Source organism: Myxine glutinosa, chromosome 12 (genome assembly GCF_964187855.1).
Source record: "Myxine glutinosa chromosome 12, kmMyxGlut1.1, whole genome shotgun sequence".
Lineage (NCBI taxonomy): Eukaryota > Metazoa > Chordata > Myxini > Myxiniformes > Myxinidae > Myxine > Myxine glutinosa.
The window spans coordinates 113,259,921-113,286,721 of NC_136272.1; the positions used below are offsets into that span (position 1 = coordinate 113,259,921).

At 44.4% G+C, this 26,801-nt stretch overlaps 1 protein-coding gene across 4 annotated transcripts in view; it reads left to right on the forward strand.

Moving 5' to 3' along the window:
* The first annotated feature begins 308 nt into the window (after positions 1-308).
* COMMD6 (COMM domain containing 6) overlaps positions 309-26,801 on the forward strand; it is a 75,488-nt gene continuing 48,995 nt past the window's right edge. For 3 of the 4 annotated variants that reach the window (XM_068132411.2, XM_068132412.2, XM_078766235.1), the window contains exons 1-7: positions 314-477; positions 4,218-4,276; positions 4,530-4,595; positions 8,981-9,060; positions 16,323-16,479; positions 17,425-17,577; positions 22,047-22,132. In XM_068132411.2, coding sequence (XP_067988512.1) covers positions 441-477; positions 4,218-4,276; positions 4,530-4,595; positions 8,981-9,060; positions 16,323-16,479; positions 17,425-17,577; positions 22,047-22,097 — 603 coding nt within the window. In that variant the 5' untranslated portion in view covers positions 314-440 and the 3' untranslated portion in view covers positions 22,098-22,132. Of the gene's footprint in view, positions 478-4,217; positions 4,277-4,529; positions 4,596-8,980; positions 9,061-16,322; positions 16,480-17,424; positions 17,578-22,046; positions 23,606-26,801 lie in introns of those variants that run through there. The other variant, XM_068132409.2, reaches the window with a different exon arrangement.

Sequence of the window (26,801 nt, forward strand, 5' to 3'; positions counted from 1 at the left end):
AATGCCTCATACTACCGCCATCTTCGGCTGGAGTCGAATTTCGAACACACTACTTCCGGGATCCCAGTCCAATGTGCCCGCCAACAAGCTACCATTGTATTCTGTTAAATAGCATAGCAACCACAATGGTCCACTGTAGCAAAGGCATGACGGAGTCATTCGAAGCAGTTCGCGCTTTTTTTTTTCGCATCGATCCAACAGTTTGCATTTAGCGATACGATTTTGTCAGGTATAATTTCATTACAATTTCATTAGAATACGTTTCGGTGAAAAGGATTTATTTTTTTTCGACAAAAGTCAATTGCTTCCTCGTGGACGTGGAGAGCGCGCTTTAAATGTTAGGAATGTTCCGGGTTCCGGGTTTACTTGAGAGCTGCAGTCGAATGATAAACATCACGCACGAAGGTCTTCACTGAGCGGAGCAAGATTTTCAGTCAAACATGGTGACGATTTTCCCTCCATTTGGATTCCCCAGCGGTGAGAACCCAAGGAACCGACGGGCGAGAACGCGCGGCTTATTGATATTGAACCTTGTCTGCATTTACCTTTACAAAAAGATATACAAACGTGGAATAGTGAAACCTTTAATCGGTCTCTCCAGATCTCACAGCTGTGGAAGTACACCTTTGGCCAGGGCTGTGTTCAGTTACCAAGCAGCTTGCTACTACTACGAGCAAGCCGTTCCTAATCAATGGTTTTGAATGGAGTGCTTGCCTGAGTGCTTAAGTAGCTTGGCGAGTGCTCGACAAGAAACTTGCTTGGTACTGAACACACCCTTGGTACCATCTATAAGTTCCTGCAATGGTCTAGTAGTAGTAGGTGTGAGGGTCACGGATTTGTCTGTTTACACATTTAATGAAGTCATTCTGTCAATCACACCTGTGCCATTCAGGCAATCGCACCTGTGCTATGTCCCACTCCTGCACTCTTGATACTAAACGGTGCTCTTGAACCTGTGTGGAATGTGCAGGTGGTCGGTTGGATAACCATACAGGTAGCAGAGGAGGTAGATGGTGTGGAGGTGATTTGGAGGGTAGTAAGGGTGAGAAGGTCCCACATAAACCAGATCCACCAACCATCCTTCCCACGACCTACGAGGCCTTTGTCTGTAGCTCAATGGAGTATGACTCTCTCTCTCTGGTGCCCCCACTTCTCACTTCTTCCTCATGGATACTATAGAATCAAAAGCTCCACATCATTGGCATCTCCAAAAAATGTTGAAGTACAAGGTCCGTTGCTCTCCCATCGCAGACAGGTCGGTTGCCTCTATTTCAACCACCCATTCTACTCTTAATTCCTCTGTCTTTTCTGCCCTCCAACGTCCGCAGTTCCTCCAGGTTTTTTTTTTTTTTTTTTTTTTTGTATACTGAATCGAGGCTCGTGAAAGAGCTAACATTTACTTCACAAACAAATCGACCAGACAAACAAAATACACAAACAACAAATAACATATAACATAACATATTATATATTATATACACAAATAACAAAAAGAGGGAGCGGAAGACAAGATGGGGAGAAAAGGGGAAGCACACAAACACAACATCCGAGAGCAGGGAGATGTGTGGAAGGGAGAGGGCCCGGGGGGAGGAGGCATGGGAAGGGGGGGGTGGGGGGAGGGAGAAGTATAAAGCACAAGGACACCAAGGACTTCCAGGACAGAAGTTGGTATTTCAAAAAGGGGAATTTGGGTGAAATTAGTGGGGGTAGAAAAGATCAAGGTTTTGGATGGGGGAAGATAAGAGATGGTGGTGAACAGCTGTTTTAAAGACTTGGAGGGTGGAGTGGGATTGAAGAGAGTGAGGGAGTTTGTTCCAGAGGTGGGAGAAAGGAGGAGTGAAGGTAAGCAGAGAGTCTTGATTTTGGCAGTTTAACCAAAAGAGGGTTGCAGGCAGATCTTGTGCGACCTGTAGGAATATTTGCAGGACAGGGCCCAGAGAGAGCTGGGGGGGCAAGGCCAGAGAGGAGTCAGTAGAAGATGGAAAGACCACCAACCTGCCTGCGGTGAGTGAGTGAGAGGCCCTTGCAGTTAGCTTCATCGCGGGAGATTCCAATGATTCTGAATGCTTTGGTTTCAACAGCGCAAAGGCGAGCTAGGTGTGAGGCAGGAGCACCAGCCCAGAGGGGAGAGCAGTATTCCATTGAGCTGCGGATGAAAGCCTTGTATGTGGTGAGGAGCTCAGGTGTGCCAAGGAAGGACTTCGCACGACGGAGGATGCCCAGTCGGCGACTGGCTTTGGAGGCCAGATTTGAAATGTGGTTTTTCCAGGAAAGATCATGGCAGATAGTGAGACCCAAAAGCTTGAGTGACAGAACTTCTTGGAGAGGATTATTCAGAAAGTGGATGGGAGGGTTGTCCAGTCGGTCTTTTCGGAGAGACATCGTAAGAGTGTGAGATTTGTCAGGATTGAAAGACATGTTCCACTTGTTTGCCCAGCTTGTGATTTTGTCAAGGTCTGCAGAGAGTGAGGAGGCTGCAGACTGCCGATCTGAGGGATGAAGAATGGAGCGACAGAGAGTAGAGTCGTCAGCAAAGAGATAGAGAGGATTTTCAAGAGAGTCAGAGAGATCATTGATGAAGACCAGAAAAAGCACAGGGCCCAGAACACTGCCTTGGGGAACTCCAGCCTGAACAGGAAGAGGAGATGAGAGAAACCCATTCAGGGCCACACGTTGACTACGACTAGAGAGGAAGTCCGCCAGCCATGCGTGGAGATTTCCATGGATACCAAAAGAGGAGAGTTTGGTGAGCAGAGCGGGGTGCCAGACTGTATCGAAGGCACGTGATATGTCAAGGGAGACTGCTCTAATTTCCTGTTTGGCATTGAGGACCTCCATCCATTGTTGAGAAAGCAGAAGTAGCATGTCCAGAGTGGAGTGTCCAGGTCTGAAACCAAATTGATGATCAGAGATCAAGCCATTGGAGAAGAGGAAAGATTTCATATCTGAAGCAATGATGGATTCCATGACCTTTCTGATAATTGGGAGAAGGCTGATTGGTCTGTAGTTGCTGGGATCTGTTTTTGCACCTTTTTTGTGCAAAGCGGTGATGTTGGCAGATTTCCAAGCAGATGGAAGATGGCCTTGAGCAAAAGTGAGGGTGAAGAGAACAGAGAGAGGGAGTGAAAGAGCGGAAGAACATGATTTTAGGACCCGTGGGCTGATGCCGTCAGGTCCAGTTGCAGAATCAGAGTCGAGGGTTGACAGACACTTTTCCACCTTGTCAGGAGGAAAGGACACAGAGTCCAGGAGCAGCTGGGTACGACTGGGTACGGTGGGTACAGAGAGGGATGGGTTTGGGACACAAGATTTAGAGGCAAACACAGAGTTGAGGCATTCGGCTTTTTCACGTGCGGAGTCAGCCGTGTGGCCATTTAAGGTGAGGGAGGGGATGGAGGGGGAACAAACACCAGAAACAGATTTTACCAGACGCCACCAGGATTTGGAAGAGGGAGACAGATAAGAGAGTTCGGTCCTGAGGACGGAGAGATATTGTTTCCTGGCTCTCCTGAGGGTGGACACACACTTGTTTCGGGCTTTGTGAAAGGAAATGAGATTTCCTTCCGTTGGATTTGCTTTCCAGGAGACGAAAGCAAGTTGTTTCTGGGCAACTTTCTGGGCAGGTTGATGCTTTTGTCTCATCTCCGTCCTTGTTTAGTACATCTGGATTTTGAAAATTAATCACTTCCTCTCCTTTGCTACTTTGTTAGCAGAGGTGGACAGAGGTTAACTTTTCACCCCTATCTGCTATCTGTCTGTCTGTGAGCAAGATGTCTCAAAAAGTTATGGATGGATTTGGAGGAAACTTAGTCGGCGGGTTGAGTGTGTGACAATGACGAATTCCTTCGAGTTTGGTGAAGATCCGGATCCGGATACGAGAATTATTTGATTTTTCAAGCGATTCTTCACCATTGAGAGACAGGACCAAAAACTGTACGTGGCAGCATAACTCAAAATGTTGTGGACGGATTCAGACTGCACTTTGATTGAGTTGGGTCGGTGACAAGAAGATGCAATTTGATTTTGGTTCAGGTCTGGATCCAGATCCGGTCTATCGTTGGGATACAAAAGGTAAACTGTTCAACCTGGCTGGAGTATGTATGCTGTCTACCGAGTGCCATTCTAGTTACCTCCTATAATGTGCCCAACCTTTCCTTGAGTGTTGCTGTCGTGCTTCTACCTGGGCTATATCTTTAAACGTTTTGTCTCTATGGCAGATTACATCGCAGCGGTTGCAAAAGCAAGGTCTCTGCCCCAAGATCTTCTCATTGAGCTGGTACGTCTCGGCCAAACACGCACACCTATGACAATCACGTTTACGCCGGTGTTGTCATCCTGCTACAGACCTTGAGGCTTTTATGTTTGATTGTGCACAAGCCATCCTTGTGATTACAGTATGTACTGTATGAAGGATTAGGATCATGAAGCCGAGATGACTCGTCACAATGATAATTTGATTTAAAAACCATGAAGTCTCCTGGTTTCTTGTCCGCTCATTGACGTGTTTCATGTGTTCATCTGATCCTCAGAGCCACGACGTGATGCAATTTGTTCAGGGTCATGCTCTAGCTGTGGACACAACCAAGATTCTCAGGGTGAGTTTCCTCCTCTTATGCTGAACCACCCCCGCCTCCAATTGTTAACTGATATAACCTTGTGGAAAAGAGTGATCCACAAAAGCATTTCACCCCTTAGACATGTGAAATCTTCTTCTTTCGTATGCAGCGAAAGGCTGCGGGGTAGCATCAAACTTGCTGAGGACGCAGCTGTGCCACTGGTCCAGTGCCCTTCCTATAGGTTCGAGTAGGAATTTGGAATTGGTTCCAACGTGCCGATGACAGCTCTCTACTCTTTGCGGAGGACACCGTGGGAGCTTTAACATGCACCAACTAATGCCGGCAGATGGGAAGTCCAGTTCAACGTCTATCGGAGGGACTGCGCACGCATTGATGAATCACCCCGCCTGTGAAACACCAACAACTCGGCCTACCGGTGACCGATCTCACCCTGCCACCCCCTTCCCTCTCCCCTCTACTGGGTCGGGACATCAACACGGTACAGACACGAAACAACTGTAACACCATCTCTGCCGAGCTACCAGCATATGGACACGAGCAATTTAAGTGGTGAATCAAACACCTGTGTTGGCCTGCCAGGGACCGATCTCACCTCGCTAGAGGTGCTGGCTAATATCGCCGCCACCTTGCCCTTTGTATCTGAAGAGCTGAAAATCCCCAGCTAACGATACCGACGACCACCCCACATCCCACGCCCCTCCACCATCCCCTGAGAATCCCCCATCAACCATCACTCCCGTAATACCCACCACCATCCCACATGAACATCCGGACAAACCTAATCTTTAAATTGATTTTCATTTTCAAGGAGAGGAGATGTAATATAATACTGTTCCTGTTCCATGTGTGTACCTGGGTCAGTGTTTTTGTGAAATACCATATGTGACTGTCTCTGGCAAAAGCAGACACAAGGGGGAAAAAATCAAAATTGAGATTTTGATATCATCTGATTCCCCATGCTTTTCTCTTTCATCTTACTATAATTCACCAAATGTCCGTCACTTTGTTCTGTTCTCGAGTTGTTTCCTTTGACCTTTATTTGCAGGAATTCATCATTGTTGTCTGTTCAGGCTGTACTACATCTGTGCCTAGTTTGTTGGTGATCGGCAGATCGGGTCATTATTGACAGAGCTATGTGCGTATAGAATTTTTTTTCAGAAATCATCAGATCTTGACATCAGAAATTCAGAAATCATCAGATCTGCATTTGCTTTTTCCATTGTGAAATTCGAATAAACGACGTCATTTTGCCTGTCGGAATTTCTCCTCTTGCTCGACATTTTATTTTAGCGATTGATTGGGGTTTTTAATAGGGTTCCACAAACTAATTTTGAAGGATTTCTGCAGCTCGGTTTCTGAGATATAAAGATGTTTTTAATGTTTGCATTTTTGGTCATTGTGATTTTTAAGGTCATGTTTATTTTTGTATCCCAATGGAACCTGACAGTCAATTCCTAAGTCAGAATTGATGTGCCTTAATTCATAGATTTGATGAGTGATACGGATTCGTCACTTCCGGTGTTGTGGTTTTCATCCACTTAAAACATTTCTGGTTCTATGTATTATTATTATTATTGTTTGAGGGAAATAGCCATTATTATTGTCAAAAGGTAAAATGTTAAATGAAACAGGAAACCGGATCGGGAACCGGAAGACGAAGAAGAAGAGGAGGTGAGAGAAAAAAAAGGAGCGAAAAGTCAGATGAACCTACTGGTGGTGGCTTTGGTGGCTTTGCGTTCTGGATCGAACGTTGTCGAGCAAGAGTCACGAGTGAACTTTGAATTTCCTGGATAGGAATTCCTGCGATAGGGGTTATCGCTGTGACTGATCAACCTGGGTGTCAGGTTTGGCGTTGGGATTCTGAAGAATCATCGCCGGGTCGTCGCGACTCGAGACCGAGCCGTCGGCCATTTTGATTGGTGCGCTTCGTGCGTCAAGCAAGGTATTTGCTTCGTCAGCCATTTCCACCGCTTTCAGACGTATCTGATGTGTGTGTGTGTGCACCGTGGCTTTTGGAAGATTAATTTGCGGTTCGCCGACTGAGCCGTGAAAGTTCAGACCTGGAGGGCGCCTTTCGATTTCCCATTCGCCTTGAGTTTGCCTTACGCAGTGGCGCCTTTGGATTTCCCATTCGCCTTGAGTTTGCTTTACGCAGTTTTGGACCACGTGACTCTTGCCCCGCTTCGGCCGCATACGCCTTTCTGCTGTTTTGGCGGTGTGTCCGGGCCCGTCATCTGAACGGGGTTCGGGTTTCGATTCGACATCGCTCTAATGATCACTGGAGGGGATCAACTTTGAGCTATAGAGACATTGGGGAATGTTTTTTTTCTCACTCACTTGGAGCACAGTGAGTTATCCTATAGTAGCTGATGGTACCATCATAAGATGTGTTGATTGTACTTTTGATTGCTATTATTGTTGTATCGTTATTCTTGTGTGATTTTTAATACAATATTTGTTTGTTGATAACCATTGGTTTCCCTATTGTGGTTTCCCTATTGATTTTTGACACAGAATAACATTTTTCTGCCATGGCTCCTCTCGGGGCTCGGAGGAGCACGTAACATGAGCTTTAATGCAAAAACCCACTTCTTTCTCTGATGATTCATTCCAGAGTTATTGTTAGAAATGTGATTTTCACCCTTTGATGACCTTGACATTTGACTTAGTTCATTGTTGGCCACATATCACACTCTGGTTGACCCGTACTACTATCCTATCGAGTTTGGTTACAATTGGTGCAGGCATAGCCGAGATATGACAATACATTACCCATGATAGTGTGGAAAGACAAATACATGCAGAGACAGACAGAACTGGTTATTCTAATACTTCGCTTAACCCCCTTTGGAACTGAGGTATGAATCGATTCTTCGCCTGAAGATCTGTCACCATATTATTAGCCCTACAATAGAAAGGGCCCCCACTTGAGGTTTGCAGGGGGCCACCCACATACCCAGCAGAGGCTCTTGTCAACCCAGCGGTCTTTGCAAAAACCACGAACATACAGAAAGACACAGCCAGGTGACAAATTTTATTTATTAGATTTACCACAGTGTATCTGATGACATAACAATAGCACGTAAGCATTTGAGCGACGGTAAAGCGGCCCTGTGCTTCCCACAACTAAAGAAATATCAATGAACCGCTTCTTGTTCACATCCTTCTTATCTTGTCCTACAAAGATCGGGTGGTATTGCTGAAATTTTATCTTTGCTCTTGATAATGGACAGACGGCATCTCCTTGATCCGTCCGATCTGGTTCTGCCCACTTCGTTCCTGGCCTGGTTTCTGAGAAGACTCACTAAATCCCCTTTCACATGGGACTGATGTGGGAAGAATGATGAGCAGGATTTCTGCAAGAACGGCTAAACCTGGAAACTGATACCTCATCTCAACGATGAGCACGACAGACTTCATCCAGTGCCTGCGTATTTGAGTTCGGGTAACATTTACGCTGCAGAAGTGTTTGCTCCCTACTCGTGAACCCATCCGTGCAGCGAATGAAATGTTGGGGAATTACAATCAAATGTGTGCATTGGCCTACACGAGTCCTAAAAACGTCATAACTGTTTTTTTCATTTCAGGGAGCCAGGTACACATGTCGACGTAATTATAATCGCTGATGATCATGGCAAAAATGTACTCTAACTTTCAGGGTGCACCCTGTTGCTTGTTGAAGAAGAAACGTGCGGCTGTGCCGCTGATGCAATGCCGTCTGCTGGTTAGGGCAGGAATTTTGGAATTTGTTCATGGTGCCTGCAGTAGCTTGCCTACTCTTTGTGAAGGACACTATTGGATCTTTAATGTCCACTAACGAATGCTGACAACAGGCCACCCGTTTAAGGTCCATCCGAGGGACGTCACACGCATTAATGAATCGCCATGCCTGTGAAACACCGGGATGCCAGTTTATAGCTGGGTCAGGATTTAAACCTAGGCCAGACAACTTAGAGGCGAGTGTGTGTACCTCTAGGCCATCCTGTCAACCTGTACATCTTATCTAACAAGTACTGAAGAAGGTCTGAGAAAAGAAAAGTTGGAGTTCGTATTGCTACTGTGGATGGACAGGTCTTTTGAGGTCCCTCATGAGCTCCACTGGTCCAGGTAGCCAATTGAAGGTGATTGTGACCGTCCATTGGACAGAACAACCCTGGGTCAGAGGAGGAAGGACATGAAGGCAGAAAGTGGGGCACAAGCGAGGGAGCAGGATGGATGGCCAGCTGGTACATCGCAAACCCAGGAGCGGTTTGATAAATGCCGAGTGTGTTATCGGACTCCAGCTGCACGTCAGTGATTTGCCGAGCAGCAAACAAAAGTACAACATAATAAATAGCCAATGATGACTTTTAACGGAGTGCTGGTGTGTACTGTTAACGGTGAGTTTGTGTTTTCTCTTGCAGAGGCTTAGCAGTTTGGCTTTAGAGGACATTGATGGTGCCGACATTCAGCGTATCGCAGATATGCTCATTTATACATTCAGGTAATCCATCGGTTCTTACACAAAATAACTCTACCTGAGGAATTTTAACCTTTCTTAAAGGTTGCGTGGGATGGTAAGGATGGGGAGGAGGAATGGTGGTGGTGGTTGTGGTGATGGGGGGTGGTTGTGGTAGTGGTGGGGAGTGGTGGTGTGTGGTGAGTTGTGGGGATTAGAGGAAGTGGTGGTGTGTGGTGAGTTGTGGGGATTAGAGGAAGTGGTGGTGTGTGGTGAGTTGTGGGGATTAGAGGAAGCGGTGGTGGGTGGAGAGTGGTGTTGCTTTGTGGGGAGTGGTGGTGCTGCTTGGTAGGGAGGGATAATGCTGGTGCTTGTTGGGTGAGGAGTGATGGTCGTGATGGCGTTGGGTGTCAAGTGGTGGTGGTGGTGGTGGTGGTGGTGGAGGAGCGGTGATGGTGGTGGATGAGGAGGTGGAGTGGAGTGGTGATGGTGGGTGGTGGGCAGAGAGTGATGGTGGTGAAGGTGTATGGGGAGTGGTGGTCGTGGATGTGGAGTAGTGAAGGTTGGGTTGGAGTGGTGGTGGTGGTTATAGTGGGTTTGTCATAGTAGTAGGAGTACTAGTGGTGGTAGGTGGGGAGTGGTGGTTGTGGTGGATGGAGAGTAGTGATGGTGGTGGATGAGGAGGTGGAGTGCTGGTGGGTGAAGGTGGATGTAGAGTAGTGGTTGTGGTGGTACTGATGGTGGGTGGGACGACGTGGTGGTGGTGGTGGTGGTGAGTGGTGGGTGGGGAGTGATGAAGGTGAAGGTGGATGTAGAGTAGTGGTTGTGGTGGTACTGATGGTGGGTGGGATGACTTGGTGGTGGTGGTGGTTGTGGTGATGGTGGATCCCTGGTACTGATGGTGGGTGGGATGACTTGGTGGTGGTGGTGGTTGTGGTGATGGTGGGTCCCTGGTACTGATGGTGGGTGGGATGACTTGGTGGTGGTGGTGGTTGTGGTGATGGTGGGTCCCTGGACCATCTGTTGGAATGTTTTGACGTCATCTGGCATTGTGAATGTTTTGTCAAAAACGATTTAGATGATGCCATACAGAGTTGTAATACATTGTTCATTATACCTACAAGGGTTTGTTGACAGTGAGTGATAACAAACATGACATTGGGGACCGCCACCCTCATATTGTTTACCGTATTTTTTGTGTGCAAGTCCATACGTTTTTTTTTTTTTTCCAGGAAGTTTGGGTCTTGATTTGTACTCAGAATTGACATATCTATGGTTTAAGACGAATTCAAAACTACCCAATCATTGACAGGCACGCACTCACCGATTGCTTTTAATTCATCCCATTGAATCCCAAGCCTCGGGTATCCATCCTTACTACGTCATCTCGAAATGCCTCTCGTAAAGTCATGCGACTGACACGCATGGCAGCTTTTAAGTTGGAAGTTGTTAAGTTGTCTGAGGAAAATGGCAGGAATATGACTGAGCACAGGAAATGCGGTGTCAGTGAGAAGTGTGTTCAGGACTGGCGTAAAGTGAAGGATGTGTTGTGGACTACTAAGAAAACCAAGAAGGCTAGTCGCGGCTGCAAAGCTGGGTGGACAAACATGGAGTGCTTGTATTGCAATAATTGTCAGGTACGTTCATGTTTGTTAAGGAGTCGTGCACACTTCGACAGAATGCATTGCTATGAGCCAAAGCTCATAATGATTGTGGAGCTTTAAAAAAATTATTATTATTATTATTTAGCTCACCGAGAACGAAGTTCCTGGGAGCTTATGCGATGGCGCGTCGTCTGTCCGTCAGCCCGTAAACACTTGCAACTTCTTCCCTGAAACCGCTGAAGGGATTGTGACCAAACTTGGCACAAATTATATTTGTTGTGTTGTGACTAAAGTTTGTTCAAGGCATAAAAAAAATAAATCGGGGTGTAAGGGGTTTACCGGGGGTCAAAGTGGATCCAGGTTTGACCCCCCCCCCCCCCCCCAAAAAAAATAGGAATTTGCTTTTTTCTCAAACTACGCACACGATTTCGATGAAACTTGACCACAACCTTCATCACCTGTGATGTACCAAAGTTTGTCATGGCATTAAAAAAATCTACCCCTTTGGAGGTCGACGGGGGGGCTGCAGGTATTTTCTTCTTTGTTTCTTTAAAGTCTTATGATCATGTTAGTATTATTCTATATGTTACCCTGTCTTCTAGCAAGCATTGAAATTGGTTTAAAATAAAATACCTTTAGTCAGTGTAGTGTACTGTTTATTCTACCAGGTGAGCGCCAGGGGTATTGCCCCTATTTTTAGCTTACCTCGAACGAAGTTCAGAGGAACTTATGCGATGGCGCGTTTGTCTGTCCGTCAGTCCGTAAACACTTGAAACATCTTCTCCGAAACCGCTGATGGGATTGCGACCACATTTGGCACAAATTATACTTGTTGTGTTGTGACTAAAGTTTGTTCATGGCATTTTTAAAAATCGGGGTGTAAGGGGGTCTACTGGGGTCAAAGTGGAGCCAGGTTTGACCCCCCAAAATAGGAATTTGCTTTTTCCTCTGAAACTACACACACGATTTCGATGAAACTTGACCACAACCTTCACCACCTGGGATGTACCAAGGCGTCTTATGAGGTATATGGGGTTGGGGGAGCAGGGGTTGTCCCCCAAAGTAGGTATGTTTTTCTTTGTTTGTTTAAAGTCTTATGATTATGTTAGCATGATTCTACATGCTGCCCTGTCTTCGAGCAACCATTGACATTCGTTTAAAATACCCTTAGTCGGTGCAGTATACTGTTTATTCTTCCAGGTGAGCGCCAGGGGTATTTCCCCTATGTTTTATACATGGGCTAAGGCTCCTAATAGAGCTGACACACACACACACACACACACACACACACACACACACACACACACACACACACACACACACACACACACACACACACAGACATACTAACGAGACAAACACTTGACAGCCACTGAGCTTGGAGGAATTGCCGTCACTGCCGTCACTTCCCGGGAATACTCTTTTCTGGGTAGCAGCGACGTCATGACAATGGTGATGCTTTTCTCACCGTACTAAGCAGGGCATTTCCACAAGAGTGATTTCATCTCCCCCATGGATGCGGATTGTCCGTGTTCTATTCTTTTCAAGCAAAGAAGCAGCACGTACCATTTTTAAAATCTTTGGTATGACTTGAACCGGTCCAAACTGGATGGGTGTTTTTTAGGACACGCCATCTCTTCACTGGATGGCCGTTGGCTCCCTACAGGAGCTCATCTGCCCTTTGGCAAAAGTTTTTAGTCCTGGCAGGGTGTCACAGTAACCCTCTCCACTAGCAAAGCCAGTGAGGGTAGTCGGTTTAGTCGCTGACAAACCGACCATGCGGCAGGTAGCACTGGGTTACATGTTAGCAGTGGCAGTCCCAAAAGACTGATGTTAAACTTATTTATATACTGTACCTCGATATGATAACAAATATGTTGAGAAACTATTTACATTCCTAATTTATCCAAAAGGTCATCCCACAAAATAATTCAAATAATATACACAAAACATCTCCTTAATATTTACGAGCAAGTTGCCCGTGTCCACACAGGATTCTAAATGCAGGCAGCAAAATTGCAAATGGCATTTCTGTCATCGAGCCAGCAGCTGGGGCACCATTTCGCATTTACTGCCACATCTAATGCAATGTAAATGCTCTAATGGTGGCGAGGTGCTCCATTTGAAGCTGTTTGTTCCATATATGTAGCTTTTTGATAACTGGGGTCCATAATAAAATTAAATTGTATTTGTGTCAAAGCCAAGGACCAATTGCAAATGAATTGTAGGATGAACCTGGAAATACCATGGCCATTGATGCTTTGAGTGTCAGGGATGAAGCAACATCTCCATTGTTCTCACTGAATGACAGTTTTGCTAACTACTTTAGGTGATCTAGCTTCACCCTGTACTCCAAATCAACTTATACAGTCCTGGCAAAAATATTGCCACCCTTGCACTTTTTTCAAATAATGCACCATTTCTTCCAGAAAATTGTTGAAATTATAAAATATTTTGGTATCCACATATGTATTTGTTTGGTTTGCAGTGGAACAAAACAAAAAAAGCTGAAAAAATGACGAAATCTTAGCTTATGCCACACAGAAATCCTAAAATGACCTGGACAATATTGTCGTGTTCCTGGCGATTAAAATCTTTACTAGTAAACAGATTAGCTGAGCAAGCTTTAACTCCGAAGGCGTTCAGTTCAAATATGGCAGAGTTCATGCACGTGGGGAGGGAGGGGGTAAGGAGGAGGAGGATGAGGATGCTGAAATTCACTTGCCTCACAGATCCCGACGGCAGCCTTCAATCCTGTGGAAATTAACTCAAGCGGGAACAGGTTTAAAATGTACAAAGAAAATAATAAAAATATTTATTCTAACGGAATGCCGGGACAAGAGAAACGCGACGATAAAACTAAAACCTAATTTGGGATCCCACACACCAGACTTGCACACGGACGAAGGGGTAATTTAAATGAAAAGAAACGTGTGTTTTATTGTGGGGACTTAGCTCAACTCGGCTGGTGTGTCAGGGATCGTCAGGCCCCAAGCGCGCAGTCCCGGCGCGGCTCCGGTTGGTGGGAAAACCGCCCGACGTTGGCGCGAAAACAGGCCTCGCTGCGCGGTCCTTCTCACGCCACAGCATTCGTACTCATCAGCACACACTCGCACGCAGGCACCAGAAGCAAGAGTCGAGGGCAGAGGTGGGCGAGAGGAGGAAGAGGTCGAGGGTAAAGGAATCCAAGAGGCAGCAGAGGGAAGAGGTCTGGGCACGAAGGGATCCAAAACGAGGAGGAAAATTCTGGCTAGCGAGTTATTTTATTGCCTGTGGTGTGACGTCATCGGTCCTCCCTTCCAATCAGTCCATCGCCTCTTGACCTCTAGAATATTCTTCCCACGTCAGTCCCTCATCATTGGCCGAGCGCTTCGTGCTCTCATCCTCATGCCATCGGTCGGTGGCCAATCACAAGTCCTTCCCTACTCTGGCCTTTCATTTGTGTGGTCCCCCCATCAAACCCCTTCGACCAATCCGTCGTGAGGTGGGCATGGCCTCAGACTGCTTGAGCAATGTTTTATCGTCATGCTGGCGCTAAGCGTGGGCGCTTCCTGCCTGCCCTTCCGGTGAGTTTTATTGTGGGTGGGGGGAAGGGGGTATTTAATTAGTATGTGTGCGCTAATTGGCCTGCCTAGTGTCTATTGGTGTAGTGCCATAAGGGACAATGGATAAATCACAAGGTCTCACGAACAGGGGAGTTAACATAATCCCGACTCGAGTTAACACAAGGCCATCCTTGTATGACCACAAATATACAAACTTAATCCGACATCCGGGCTGAACATGTCTCAACTTATGTACAGCAAAATGGTTCTTCTTCACGACAGTCGGAACATGATACCGACACAGATATACCTGATCTATATATCACTCTACCCCAAAATTCATAAGAATATTATTGGCACCTTTTAGAAGTTGTTAGAAATAATTCGACTTCAAACATGTGATTCTCCTTTACTTTGGAATTGAACTCGCCTGTGGTGAGTTGCAGATGCCTGCAATATAAAATCACTCATTCAACCAGTTTGAATAGAGCAAAGGAGTCATTTTGCTGTTTTGTGTCACTGTGTGTACCGCAATGAGCATGGAGAAAAGAAAGAAAACCAGAGAATTGTCTGAGGAGGTCAGACACAAGATTGTAGCTGAGCATGGACAATCTCAAGGCGACAAGTCAATCTCCAGAGACCTTGATGTTCCTGTGTCCACCGTACGCAACGTACCCATGGTTTAAGGGAGGTTTAAGGAGGTTTAAGGCCCATGGCATTGTAGCCAACCTCCCTGGACGTGGCCACAAGAGAAAACTTGATCGAAGATTGCAGCAAAGGATTGTCTGAATGGTGGAGAAAGCACCTCGATCAACTGCCAGATTCAAGCTGACCTTCAGACACAAGGTACGACAGTTTCAACTTGCACCATCCGTCGCCAACTCAATGAAAGGGGGTTCTATTGTATGAGACCAGGAGGACCCCACTGCTAAGAAAGCCCGACTTTAGTTTGTCAAAACGCACCTGAACAAACCAAACTCCTTGGAATCTAGGAGAATATCCTGTGGACAGATGAGACCAAATTTGAGCTTTTTTTTGGGAAAGTACATCATCTCCATGTTTACAGAAAACAAAATGAAGCCTTCAAAGAAAAGAACACCTTCCCTACAGTCAAACATGGAGGAGGTTCAGTGATGTTTTGGGGTTGCTGTGCTGCCTCTGGCACTGGGTGCCTTAAATGTGTGCATGGCATCATGAAATCAGGAGATTACCAAGGCATTTTGGAGTGCATTGTAGTGTCAGAAAGCTGGGTCTCCGTTGAAGGTCATGGGTCTTGCAGCAGGACAATGACCCCAAACACATTTCAAAAAGCCCAGGAATAGTTCAAGTCAAAACGCTGGACTGTTCTGAAGTGGCCATAAATGTGTCAAAATCTAAATCCCATTGAACACCTTTGGGGAGATCTGAAAACAGCAGTTTGGAGAAGGCACCCTTCAAATCTGGGAGAACTGGAGCAGTTTGCAAAAGAAGAGTGGGACAAACTGCCAGTGGAGAGGAGTAGGAAGCTCGTTCATGGATATAGGAAGCACTTCACTGCAGTTATTTTGTCCAAAGGCTGGACTGTTCTGGACTTTTCTGAAGGAACCTTGTGCTACCAAATATTAAGTCTTGGGTGTCAATAATTTTGTCAATGCCGTTTCTTTCTATTTTCTGATTTAAAAGGATATATTAAGTTCTGAATCAAAAACAAAGGTTCTGTAATATTAACAGTGAGATAAAGACTTGTGGAGACCAAATACTTTTGTCAATTTCAACTTGTTTTTAGAGAAAATTGTGAGTTGTTTGAAAAAAGTGCAAGGGTGCCAATATTGTTGGCCACGACTGTATATGAATGAAAGAAAGAAAAATTGGGAAATTAGTCAATTCGACTTTTCCTCCACATCAACTTATATGCCGGAAAATGTACTGTGTACTGTGATTTCAATGTTTTTACTGATGAAATGCCATTAACGCTAATATAACTTGGTGAGTCAGTGCGCCGGCGTGCAACTCCACACAGATTGTGAAAGATGTCCAGAACCTCTAGAACCAACAACATGGACCCTTTTTATTGAATGAAACTCCCCGAGTCGTCATTGTGTGGACGTATTCTGATAAGACGCAACATTAGTTTTTGTGTTTACAACCATTGTCTATAAATGCGTCATTGCTCACGCAGGCTTGCTCTTGAGCGAGATGCAACGGCAGAATGCCTGGAGTCTGAGCTGGCTCGGTGTGGAGCCATGTGGTCCACAGACGTGCTGCAAGCGGTGCGAAAGGTCTGGGTGCAACGGAGTCCACCGGCTGCACCAACACAGAGACCCATTTTGGGCAAGGTCAGTTAAGCGAGTGGAGTGTAATCGAACGTATTTGGATCCGAGGGTTATGAGGACGGTACGTTTTATGCGGACAGATTAACAAACTTTCCTTTCTGGTTTTATTGCCTGTGTGGATTCAATGACAGCATTTCCTGAGAGTTTGCCTTCTGACAGTGGATAGTTTCAATTTTCAATTCAAGATTAAATTTCATACTCTGTACAACAAGGGCAAGTAAAAACTAGATATCTGCGATCACAAAGCGTAAGCCCACAATCGACACCCACAATACAATGATGGCATACTTTGTTCGGACCGCCATATCACCTTGACCTTCATCATTTAGGAATAGAGTGTAAATTAAGAAAATGTGTCCTCATCTACAGGCTATCCATAAAACTCAACATCATGAAACCTGGAGGAAAATTATTCAAGTTATGATCAAAAAGGTGTTTTTAATTAATGAGATCACAATCTGAAAAAAGTGGATCAAGGACACTGATCAAATATCAGGTGTACAACTTCAGTCCAGGTACACTATTATGATGCAAGAACATCTTGGGAAGGCCAAGCTGTCTTTGGGATTCTGCATTGGCAAATTTGAGCGATAACAAAGAATTTGAGTGATTATTATTATCATTATTATTTTTTATCCAGACCACCATTTGACCCCTGACATTTAACCCGGAAGGTTATGATGATGCTTTGCCCCACCTGTGAATCGCCGGGATCACAGTTTATGGTTGGGTCGGGATTCAAACCCCGTTTAGATGGGCCATAGGTGAGTGTGCACACCTCTTGGCTATCCTGACAGCCCATTAACATAAAGCAGGGAATTAAGACAAGGTATATGTTTATGCAAACATGTTGTGACAGATTTATTGCTTCAAACATTTTACATACAGGTCAAACCACACACGCACACGTCTCCATCAGTGTTTGCTTATGCTCTTTTGATCCCACAGGTACTGGATGTCCAGTGGAAGCTCGGCCTGTCCGTTGGCTCAGACCTGTGCCAAGAAATTAATGAAGCCTTCGTGGTGCTCTTGTTCCGAATCGCCGAACCCACTGGACACGTGTCCACTCGTGTGTTTGAAATGAACGCGGAGCAATTCCAGGTAGAGTCATTGATGACGGCATCACACTTTGTGTTTTTTTAAATGAGGATTTCAAATTGTCCTCCAAGTAACATGCACGGAGGAATGCTTGGTTCAGCTCTACATTATTAACTCGGTCTCCCTGCCTTTTTCAGTATTGCATGTATTTACATTCTCTGTTCAAGGTCCAGTATAATACACAGTCGTGGGACTGAAGGAAAGTTTGTGAATTATTTATTAAATGATGGGTTTCATCCAATCCAATAACCCAGTGATTCCCTGTGAAATTCTCAATGTAAAATGATATCCGGCATTATGTGATGCAGCACTCAGTTTGAGGTGGAAATTATGAGATAATTAATTGATATAACTCCCTTTTTTATAACTAGGGCATGCCCGTACTATATATATATCTAAAATTATATCCCCCCCTCTATTTACATGAAATGGTTTGGTCCAAAGCGAACGGCTTGCGAGTACGGTGACAATCCCCCCCCTCTATTTACATGAAATGGTTTGGTCCAAAGCGAACGGCTTGCGGAGTTTGGTAAAGAAATCGCCACAGCGTGCACAAACGCGCAGGAAAGCGAAAGAATCGCAAATTAGTTTTTATTAGTTTTAAAACATAGTTTAACGCCAACATAGTTTGCCAACGTGAAATAAATGAATACGCTCTCAAATGTGCCGTCCGAGGCAGAGTCTGTTCGCCACGTTCGGCACACGTGATAGCTCGCTGCTCTCTGATTGGTTGAATCGTTTTTTGGACATAGCTCGGTAACTACTTGTCCGATTAATATGAAACCTTGAAAAGGCACATCCTCGGGTCCCCAGCAATATACCTGGCAAGTTTAAAGTATATCGGACCCGTGGTTGTCGAGAAACAGCGGTCACAGACATACATACATACATACATACATACATACATACATACATACACACAGAGATTACTGGAATTATAGATAGATTAACTAGCAGGAGTTACAAATTAACCCTTTGAGTACGGGATTTTTTTTGATAAAAATACCCCCGGTATGGGATTGATTTGGCATTTTGGTACGGGAATGCAACCACGTACTGACGACCTATTTTATAGGTATAGTCGATGACGTGTTGTAACGTCATCCGTACACAAAACTTTTTTGTGGGTTGCGCGAAACTGGACGTCATCCGGACGTCATCCGTACTCAAAGGGTTAATACCGAGAATTTTATAATTAAGGCCGCGGCCACAAAGCCTGTGTTACCCCCCAGACAAAGTTGTATTTGTATTTGTACCCCGAGTAAGATATAAAAGTGTTTATAGCTGGAGTACCCGGTGTTGCTCAAGAGAAAAATAGACATTAACATATTTGAAATGAGGGCAAATATAATGGAAAAGCAATTGCATCCACATCAGAATCCATCACAAATGTCAAATCATCATTTTACCTTTTCGTTGAAGATATGCTGCTGAATGTGCCATTGATCACATTTCTGAGTTGAGTATGATTACTTTCAGGAAAAGAAGAACAAGCCTTGCCACCAACTTTGACTGCTTCCGGAATTGTTTATTTGTGTTCAAATGTCTGGTAATTGTTTTGTATTTATTTATGCGAATGTGTACTTGTGTATCAAAGTGTATCAAAAAGGCTTAGGCACTATAAAGCGATAAAAAAAAATCCAAAAAAACGAACTTTTTTGTTTCAAAAATTTCTTGTTAACCTTAAACACTCACAGGCACTCACTGATGAACCTCTGAAAGTTTGACGAAGATCCGTTCAGCCATCTCTGAGAGGAAAAAATTTTTAAAAATAGATTTTTTTACTTTCATATTCTTTTTCAATCCAAGTCGATGCTCTATTTTCTAGCAAAATATGATTCACTGATCCTTTTATTTCAAATGTATATGACCACAACTGTCAAAAATCCTACACCAATGCAGCCATTGGGCCTTGGAGGCCCCACGATTGTTTTTGTGTAGTTTTTTATATATTATTTTTTTTATAGATTTTTTTTTCTTTCATATCCTTTTTCAATCCAAGTCGATGCTCATGGATGTGTATTTGCTCAGAAAATGTGAATCATTGATCCTATTATTTGGAAGAATCCCATACAAGTAATGAATAATTGTTTTTTTTTCCCAAAAAAAAAAAAAATTGGGGGGAGTTTTCAACTTCTTTTTTTTCTCCAAAAAGGTGAGGCTCATGGAGGAGTATTTGTTCAAAAAAATATGATTCACTGATCCTTTTATTTAGAATGTATATGTCCACAACATTGTCAAAAATCCTACACCAATGTAGTCCTGGTAGGCCCAGGCATTTTATTTACTTATTATGTGTAATGTGTAATGTGTAATAAGTGTAATGGGTAATGTGTAATGTGTTGTGGGTAATGTGTAATGTGTTATGGGTAATAATGTGTTATATGCTATGAATGTCGATGTGTAATGAATGAAGGTTTTCCCTCAAATCTGAATAAAAATTTTTAAATATTTATTCCATCGAATTATTTATATCGAAGTTATAGGAGCATACAAGAAGGCTCATGCAACACAAAAAAATTATATAACATGGATATAACACAAGAAAAATTATGAGGCGCCTCATGCCCTAGGCCTGCATTAGTGTTATGAATGAAGAATGAAGCTTTTCCCACGAACCTGAATTAAAATTTTCATATTTTTGTTACTGAATTATTTGTAACCAAGTTTCGGAGCATATAATGAGGCTCATACCAAGAAAATAATGATATAGCATAGTAGTTCAACAACATTTATGCGGGGCCTCGAAGGCCCCAGGCCTGCATTCGTGTCGGATTTTTGTGTTATAAGTGAAGAATGAAGATTTCCCACGAGCCTGAATGAAATTTAAAAAAATATTAATGTCACTGAATTTTGTGCAACAACATGAAAGTCGGTGAAAATGAGGCTCAATCCAAAAAAAATTTTGTACAACATAGTTTTTGCAAAAAAAACAAAAACGTTGTGGGCCTCTGAGGTCCAATCCCTGCATCCAATGGTTAAAGTGAATAATCGTAGAGATAAAAATAGGACCGTGGGTCCTGAAGCTCACCTGGATCAGGAGCAAGTCACTCAAAACCACAGCTGACCCACTTACACTGATTTATTTATTTTTAAATGCCATGGACAAACTTTGGTACATTACCGGTGATGGTTTGTCGTAAGTGCCATGACAAAGGGAACAGCAGGGGAAAGGGGAAACACTAACAGCAGAGTGGAGGGAAAAAGTGAATGGAGACGGACAACCAGGATGCAGGTAACAATGGAGAAAGCAAGGGGTGAACAAGATGGATAATATTGGGAGGGGTGGCAGAGGTTTAACGTGTGTAGAAAAGATTATGGTTTTGGATGGGGGTATGACTAACTTCATGACCTGAGATGGTGCTGAACAGCTCTTCTTAAAGACCTGGAGGGAAGAATGAGATTTGAGCGAGTGTCAAAGTTGGTTCCACAGGTGGTTAAAAAAGAGGAATAAATGAGTGGAGGTGAGCAGTGGTGTTCTGTATTTAGGGAGCTTCGCTGGGAGGGGGTTGCTGGTGGACCGCATGCATCCTGTAAATAGATACATGGGGAGTTGGGGAGAGCACAGAGAGGGCAGAGGGTGCAAGACAAGAAATGAGGTAGGCAAAGACAGAGAGACCACCGACCTGTCAGCGATGGCGAAGTGATAGGCCCATCGATTCAGCTTCATCACAAGAGATTCCAATGATCTTGAAAGCCTTGGTTTCCATGGCATCAAGCTGAGCAAGATGTGACGCAGGGGAGCCAGCCCAGAGGGGAGAGCAGTATTACATCAAGCTGTGGATGAAGGCATTGTAGGTGGATAGGAGCTCAGGTGTGCCAAGGAAGGACTTTGCACGACGGAGGATGCCCAGTCGGTGACTGGCTTTGGAGGCCAGCTTGGAAATGTGGTTTTCCCAGGAAAGATCATGCCTGAGAGAGAGACCCAAGAGTTTGATTGAATGAACCTCATCGAGAGGGTTGTTGAGAAAGAAGATGGGAGGATTTGCCATGTGGTCCTTTCAGAGAGAGAGATAGAGAGTGTGAGTGTATGGGATTGTTCAGGATTGAAAGACATTCCATTATTATCTTATCAACAGTGATTTTGTCATGGTCTGAGAAGAGGGAAGAGGTTGCTGCCTGTCTGTCTAACCCTAACTACACCCATCCAGAACTATGATCTTTTCTACCCTTGCTAAGCCACCAAATTCTCTCCCCAGCCACCCCACCCAAGTCCTCCTTCCCAATTTCCAGTTTTTCCTTCTGAGAATTCCCTTCTGTATCCATATTCTCCACCCCATGCATCCTTTCCTGCCCTGCCCACATTCACTCTGTAGACCCCCCCGCTCCACCCCCCCTAAAAAAAACCTTGTCTATGATAATAGAGCTTATCTGAGCAAGTGTACAATTTCCATAGATTATGAACTAGCATTATATGTGCTACGTGATCCTGTCAATGGCAGATTTAACACTTCCCTGTTTTCTTGTACCAGAACTTTTTCCAGCAGCTCCATGATATGGCAGCAGCACTTGAGACCATCTGATCATCTACACCTCTTTGTGAATTTCTTCCGACTGGGTAACCTTGAGATATGTATGCACTGCATAGCCAGTAATGACCTTCCTCGTGTGCTTGTGATTATTACGCCAACATTCTGATAATTTCCAAACCGATTGATAGTTTATTATTTTATTGCTACATACTGTCTCCTGTTTCTTCCAGGCTTGGAATCTTGTTTTGTAATTATTTTTCTCCAAATATATATATATGTGTGTGTATGGATGTTGGTGATGTTAAAAAATACAACTTTGAACTCTTAACCATGTTCAGGATTTGTAATCAACGTGTAATGTTACACCTACACAGTGACAAAATGGTGCATGAGTTTGTATTCGTGCAACTTTAAGTTCACATTTATGACTCGTGCATCCATATTCGCACGATGACTTCATGTGCCCATGCTTGCATGTTTGCAACATGCTGTGCACCGATGATCACACTGTGTGACTCATTCATGCAAGTTCACATGTTTATGGCTCATGCACCCAAGTTCACATGTTTATGACATGCATCCATGTTTGCACGTTTACAACATGCTGTGGGCCTATGATCACACATATATGAATCATGCATCCATGTTCACATGTTTGACTCATGCACCCTAATTAACATGTTTGACTCATGCACCCAAGTTCACATGTTTATGACTCATGCATCCATGTTTGCATGCTTATGACTCGCTGTGCACCTATGATCACACATCTGACTCATGCACCCAAGTTGACATATTTGACTCATGCATCCATGTTTATGACTCGCTGTGCACATGTGAACACACATCTATGACTCATGCACCCAAGTTCGCATGGTTATGACTCATGCATCCATGCTTATGACTCGCTGTGCACCTATGAACACGCATTTATGACTCGTGCACCCATGTTCGCATGTTTGACTCGCTGTGCACCCATGTTCGCATGTTTATGACTCGTGTACCCATATTCACACATTTGACTCGCTGTGCACCCACGTTCCTATGTTTATGCCTCGCTGTGTACCCATGTTCGCATGTTTGACTCATGCATCCATGTTCACATGTTAATGACTCTTGCACCTACACTTGCATGATTGACTCGCTGTGTACCCATATTCACACATTTATGACTCGTTCACCTATGACCACATGATTATGACTCGCTGTCTACCATGTTCACATATTTATGACTCGGCACCCATATTCACACGTTTGACTTTTTGTAGACCCATGTTCTTGTTTTTGACTAATGCAACCATGTTTGCATGCTTATGATTAGTGTTCCCACATGTTTGTGGAAAAATCTAATTCGCCAAATGTCCATCCCAGACCAAGCTCACTCGTCATATTGAATATAACAACAGAACTGCGGTAATGGCGAATGTGTGGTCATGGTGTTGTCACTCACCACTCTCCCACACCTCTGCCCCCGCCCCCCCCCAACCCCCTCTACTCCTCACCTTTAAGACAATTTGAATCTTTCTAAATAAAATAAAATAAAAAAATTACAAACTTTGCTTCATTTACCTGTCACTTTCACCTCATCCATAATTGTCATTTTTCCATTTGAGGTATTTATTTTGGGGCCTTGTTAAAATCACATCCTGAGCCAAACTCTCCTCTGCCACATGGTATATAACCAAGATTTGATCTTTCAGAAGCACAGCAAGGACATCTTTAGTTGTCTTGTATTCTGTGGTTTAACGGTGTTTATTTGAACAAATCGTCCGTCATGATCATCGAGTCTGATCGTTCATGTTACTACGAAAGTACTCGCATGTTGTCACTCCACTCATTCCTTTCTCTCCTTTGCACTCTATATAACGTAGCCACATGTGTCATGCTGTTTTTTATGCGTTCCAAGTTTTTACAACCCCACCCCAATCAGTCTTCCACAATTTTCGAAAATGTTTTTTTATAAAATGTGACTTTTATAATCTAGGTGTCTTAGGTGCTTTAAGTTTCTTTTTATTGGGTGTATCTAGGTGTCTGGTGTGTGTGTGTTCTCTTAAGATGAACCTTTTAATGGACAATATACAATAATAGTCTAACATGGAAATTTTATGTAATTCTGTTGTCAACCCTGAGCAAGTTATACAGGAAGTGGTCATGCTTGTTTGGAATAAAGTGGTTGTCATTGGGAAGATGGGCCGATAGGATGGCCGAGCAGTACGCACACTCACCTCTAAGCTGTCTAGACTGGGTTGGAATCCCGCACCAGCTATAAACTGTCATCCATGTTTCACAAGCAGAGCGATTCATCAATGTGTGTGCTGTCCCAGGGATAGACGTTAAATGGGTGTCCAGTCTACCAGCATTCGTTGGTGGCGTTAAATACCCCACACTGTCCTGTGTGAAGAGTAGGCGAGCTATCGCTGGCACCATGACCATATTCCTGCCCTAACCAGCAGGGGGCACTTCAGCGGCACAGCTGCACCCTCCACCAGTGATGCTGCCCTGCAGCCTTGTGCTGCGGAACGTTGGGCAGATCCACTTTCAAAAATTATGGCATCACTAATTCGTATATAGCTATCTCGCCAACAAGGCTCAGGTATTTAGTTGATCCTTGCCTACTGGACAACCATCCGATTTGGTGGTGCCTTCATTTTAGAATACTGACATGACTCAAAGCATTCTGGGTAAATTGAATGGGCCATCAACATAACTCTGTGAAACAGATGTATCATTAAGTTGCTTGAGGAGAACATCTAATCAGGTGAAATTGACAGAAAACCTTCTGCCCAACTTGGTGAGACACCTTTCACTTTGTGTTCAAGTAGGTTTGAATATGGCCGTGAATCGTTGAGCGAGTGCTCTTCAGCATTCTCACGTGTAACCAAATGCTGTCACCCAAGCAAACACGATACATGTTGCAGACAATTTTGGATATTCCCCAGATTACCATCTGTGAAATTTTGGATTTTGATGTCGGTTTTGGAAGTATTAATTCCTACTTTTGCAGTTTAATAAGGGTGAGTGCAATCAATCCAATCCCTGGCAAGTTTGACTATGGGGAGTCTCCTTGTCCGAGTTGGTGTGCTCCGCCAGCTGATATCAATCCGTAATCTTGCCTTTTTGGATTTTGGGCTTCGACGAGCTCCTAGCAGCCGTATTTTACCAGGATTGTTAAAAACAAGACCGAAAGTTTAACAGCGGTGTAGCTGGGCTTGTAAAATCTTATAAACCACAAACACATATGATTAGCTTTTTAAACAGTCGCTAATCGCTTCCGCTTCCGGTCTTGCCGGCGAGGTTTCGTTTATTCACAGCTGTCCACGCTCTCCATCGAAATCGAAGTTAAGGAATTGTTCCCGTTTGTATTTTCGTTATAACTGTATTTATTTTATGGTGTGTGTACGTATATTGTGTCCCGAGGAAGATTTTCGGTGCAAATCTTCCATACCTGTATAAAAAATCGTGTTAATTCGTGTCGTGTCTTGAGGCCTTGTACAGTGTACAACCTTGAGGCTTTGTTTTTCTCTCAGCGGTCCATCGTTTGTGCTCCAATAACTTTCGTTCTCTGCTTTTCCCAGTCTTTTCACCCCATAGCCTACTTCGTTGTGTAAATCTCAACTAAAAAAAAAAAAAAAAAACCATTTCCTTCTCTGTTCTTATTCTTTGTTCTCATTCGTTCTTATTCGTTCGTTCGTTCTTCGACCACGTGTTTCTCCCCCATTTCCCCAGATAGTTTTCACTGTTAAACTTTATAATGTTCACACTTTCCCCTCAAGTTCTGTATTCAGTCATATATTATAACACCTTTTTCTTCTTCTTCTTTAAAAGGCTGCTTTCGACTTGCTCACCAAATCTATTCATCCCAAAAAAAAATTCCATCTCTTATAGTGCCTCTTTTCTACATTCCCTAAACTCTCCTGCACTCCATCCTCCATCCAGCATCCTTAAACGTATTTTTGACTCGAAGGTCACAAGAAACTCATTTTGCAATAAATGTTCGTTTCCCATTAATCGTACACTTTCTAAAATCCAATCTCACCCCTCCCCTCCAAATCTTCCCCATCACCCCACCCCTCCAAATCTTCCCCATCACCCCACCCCTCCAAATCTTCCCCATCACCCATCCCTTTCAAATCTTCCCCCTTTCCCCTCCCCTCCTAATCCTCCCCATCACCCATCCCTTTCAAATCTCCCGCCTTGCCCCTCCCTCCTAAACTACCCCCTCACCCCTCCCCTCCAATACTCCCCCTCGCCCCTCCCCTCCTAGACTCCTCCCTCACCCCTCCCCTCCAAATCTACCCCATATCCCATCCCTTTCAAATCCCTGCCCTTGTCCCTTCCCTCTGAAACTCCCCCCTCCCCTTCAAATCTCCCCACCCTCATTTCTTCTCAATTTCCCCCCTCTCACTCCCCCTCCTCAAAGCGTCCTCCCCGCTTCTTCCCCCTTCCAACTCTCACCTCCATCTCCCCCAACCTTCTGCCTCGCTCTTCCCCCTCCTCAAATAACACCTCATTGTGCCTCACCCAATCACCATCAAACCTTTTGTCCGCCCCATCCTTCCCTTTCTCCGAGCTATTCTGAAATCTCTGACACACCTTCAACAGCTCTCCCTACCTCTTCCACCTCTCCCACATCTTACCCTACCCCTCCTCCCCCCTGTTCTGTATCCGATGCTCCCCCTTCCTCTTCATTAACGGTATGGACCTCAAACATCCGGGGCCTTCGTTCAAACTTAACTGATCTCTCCATACAGGTTG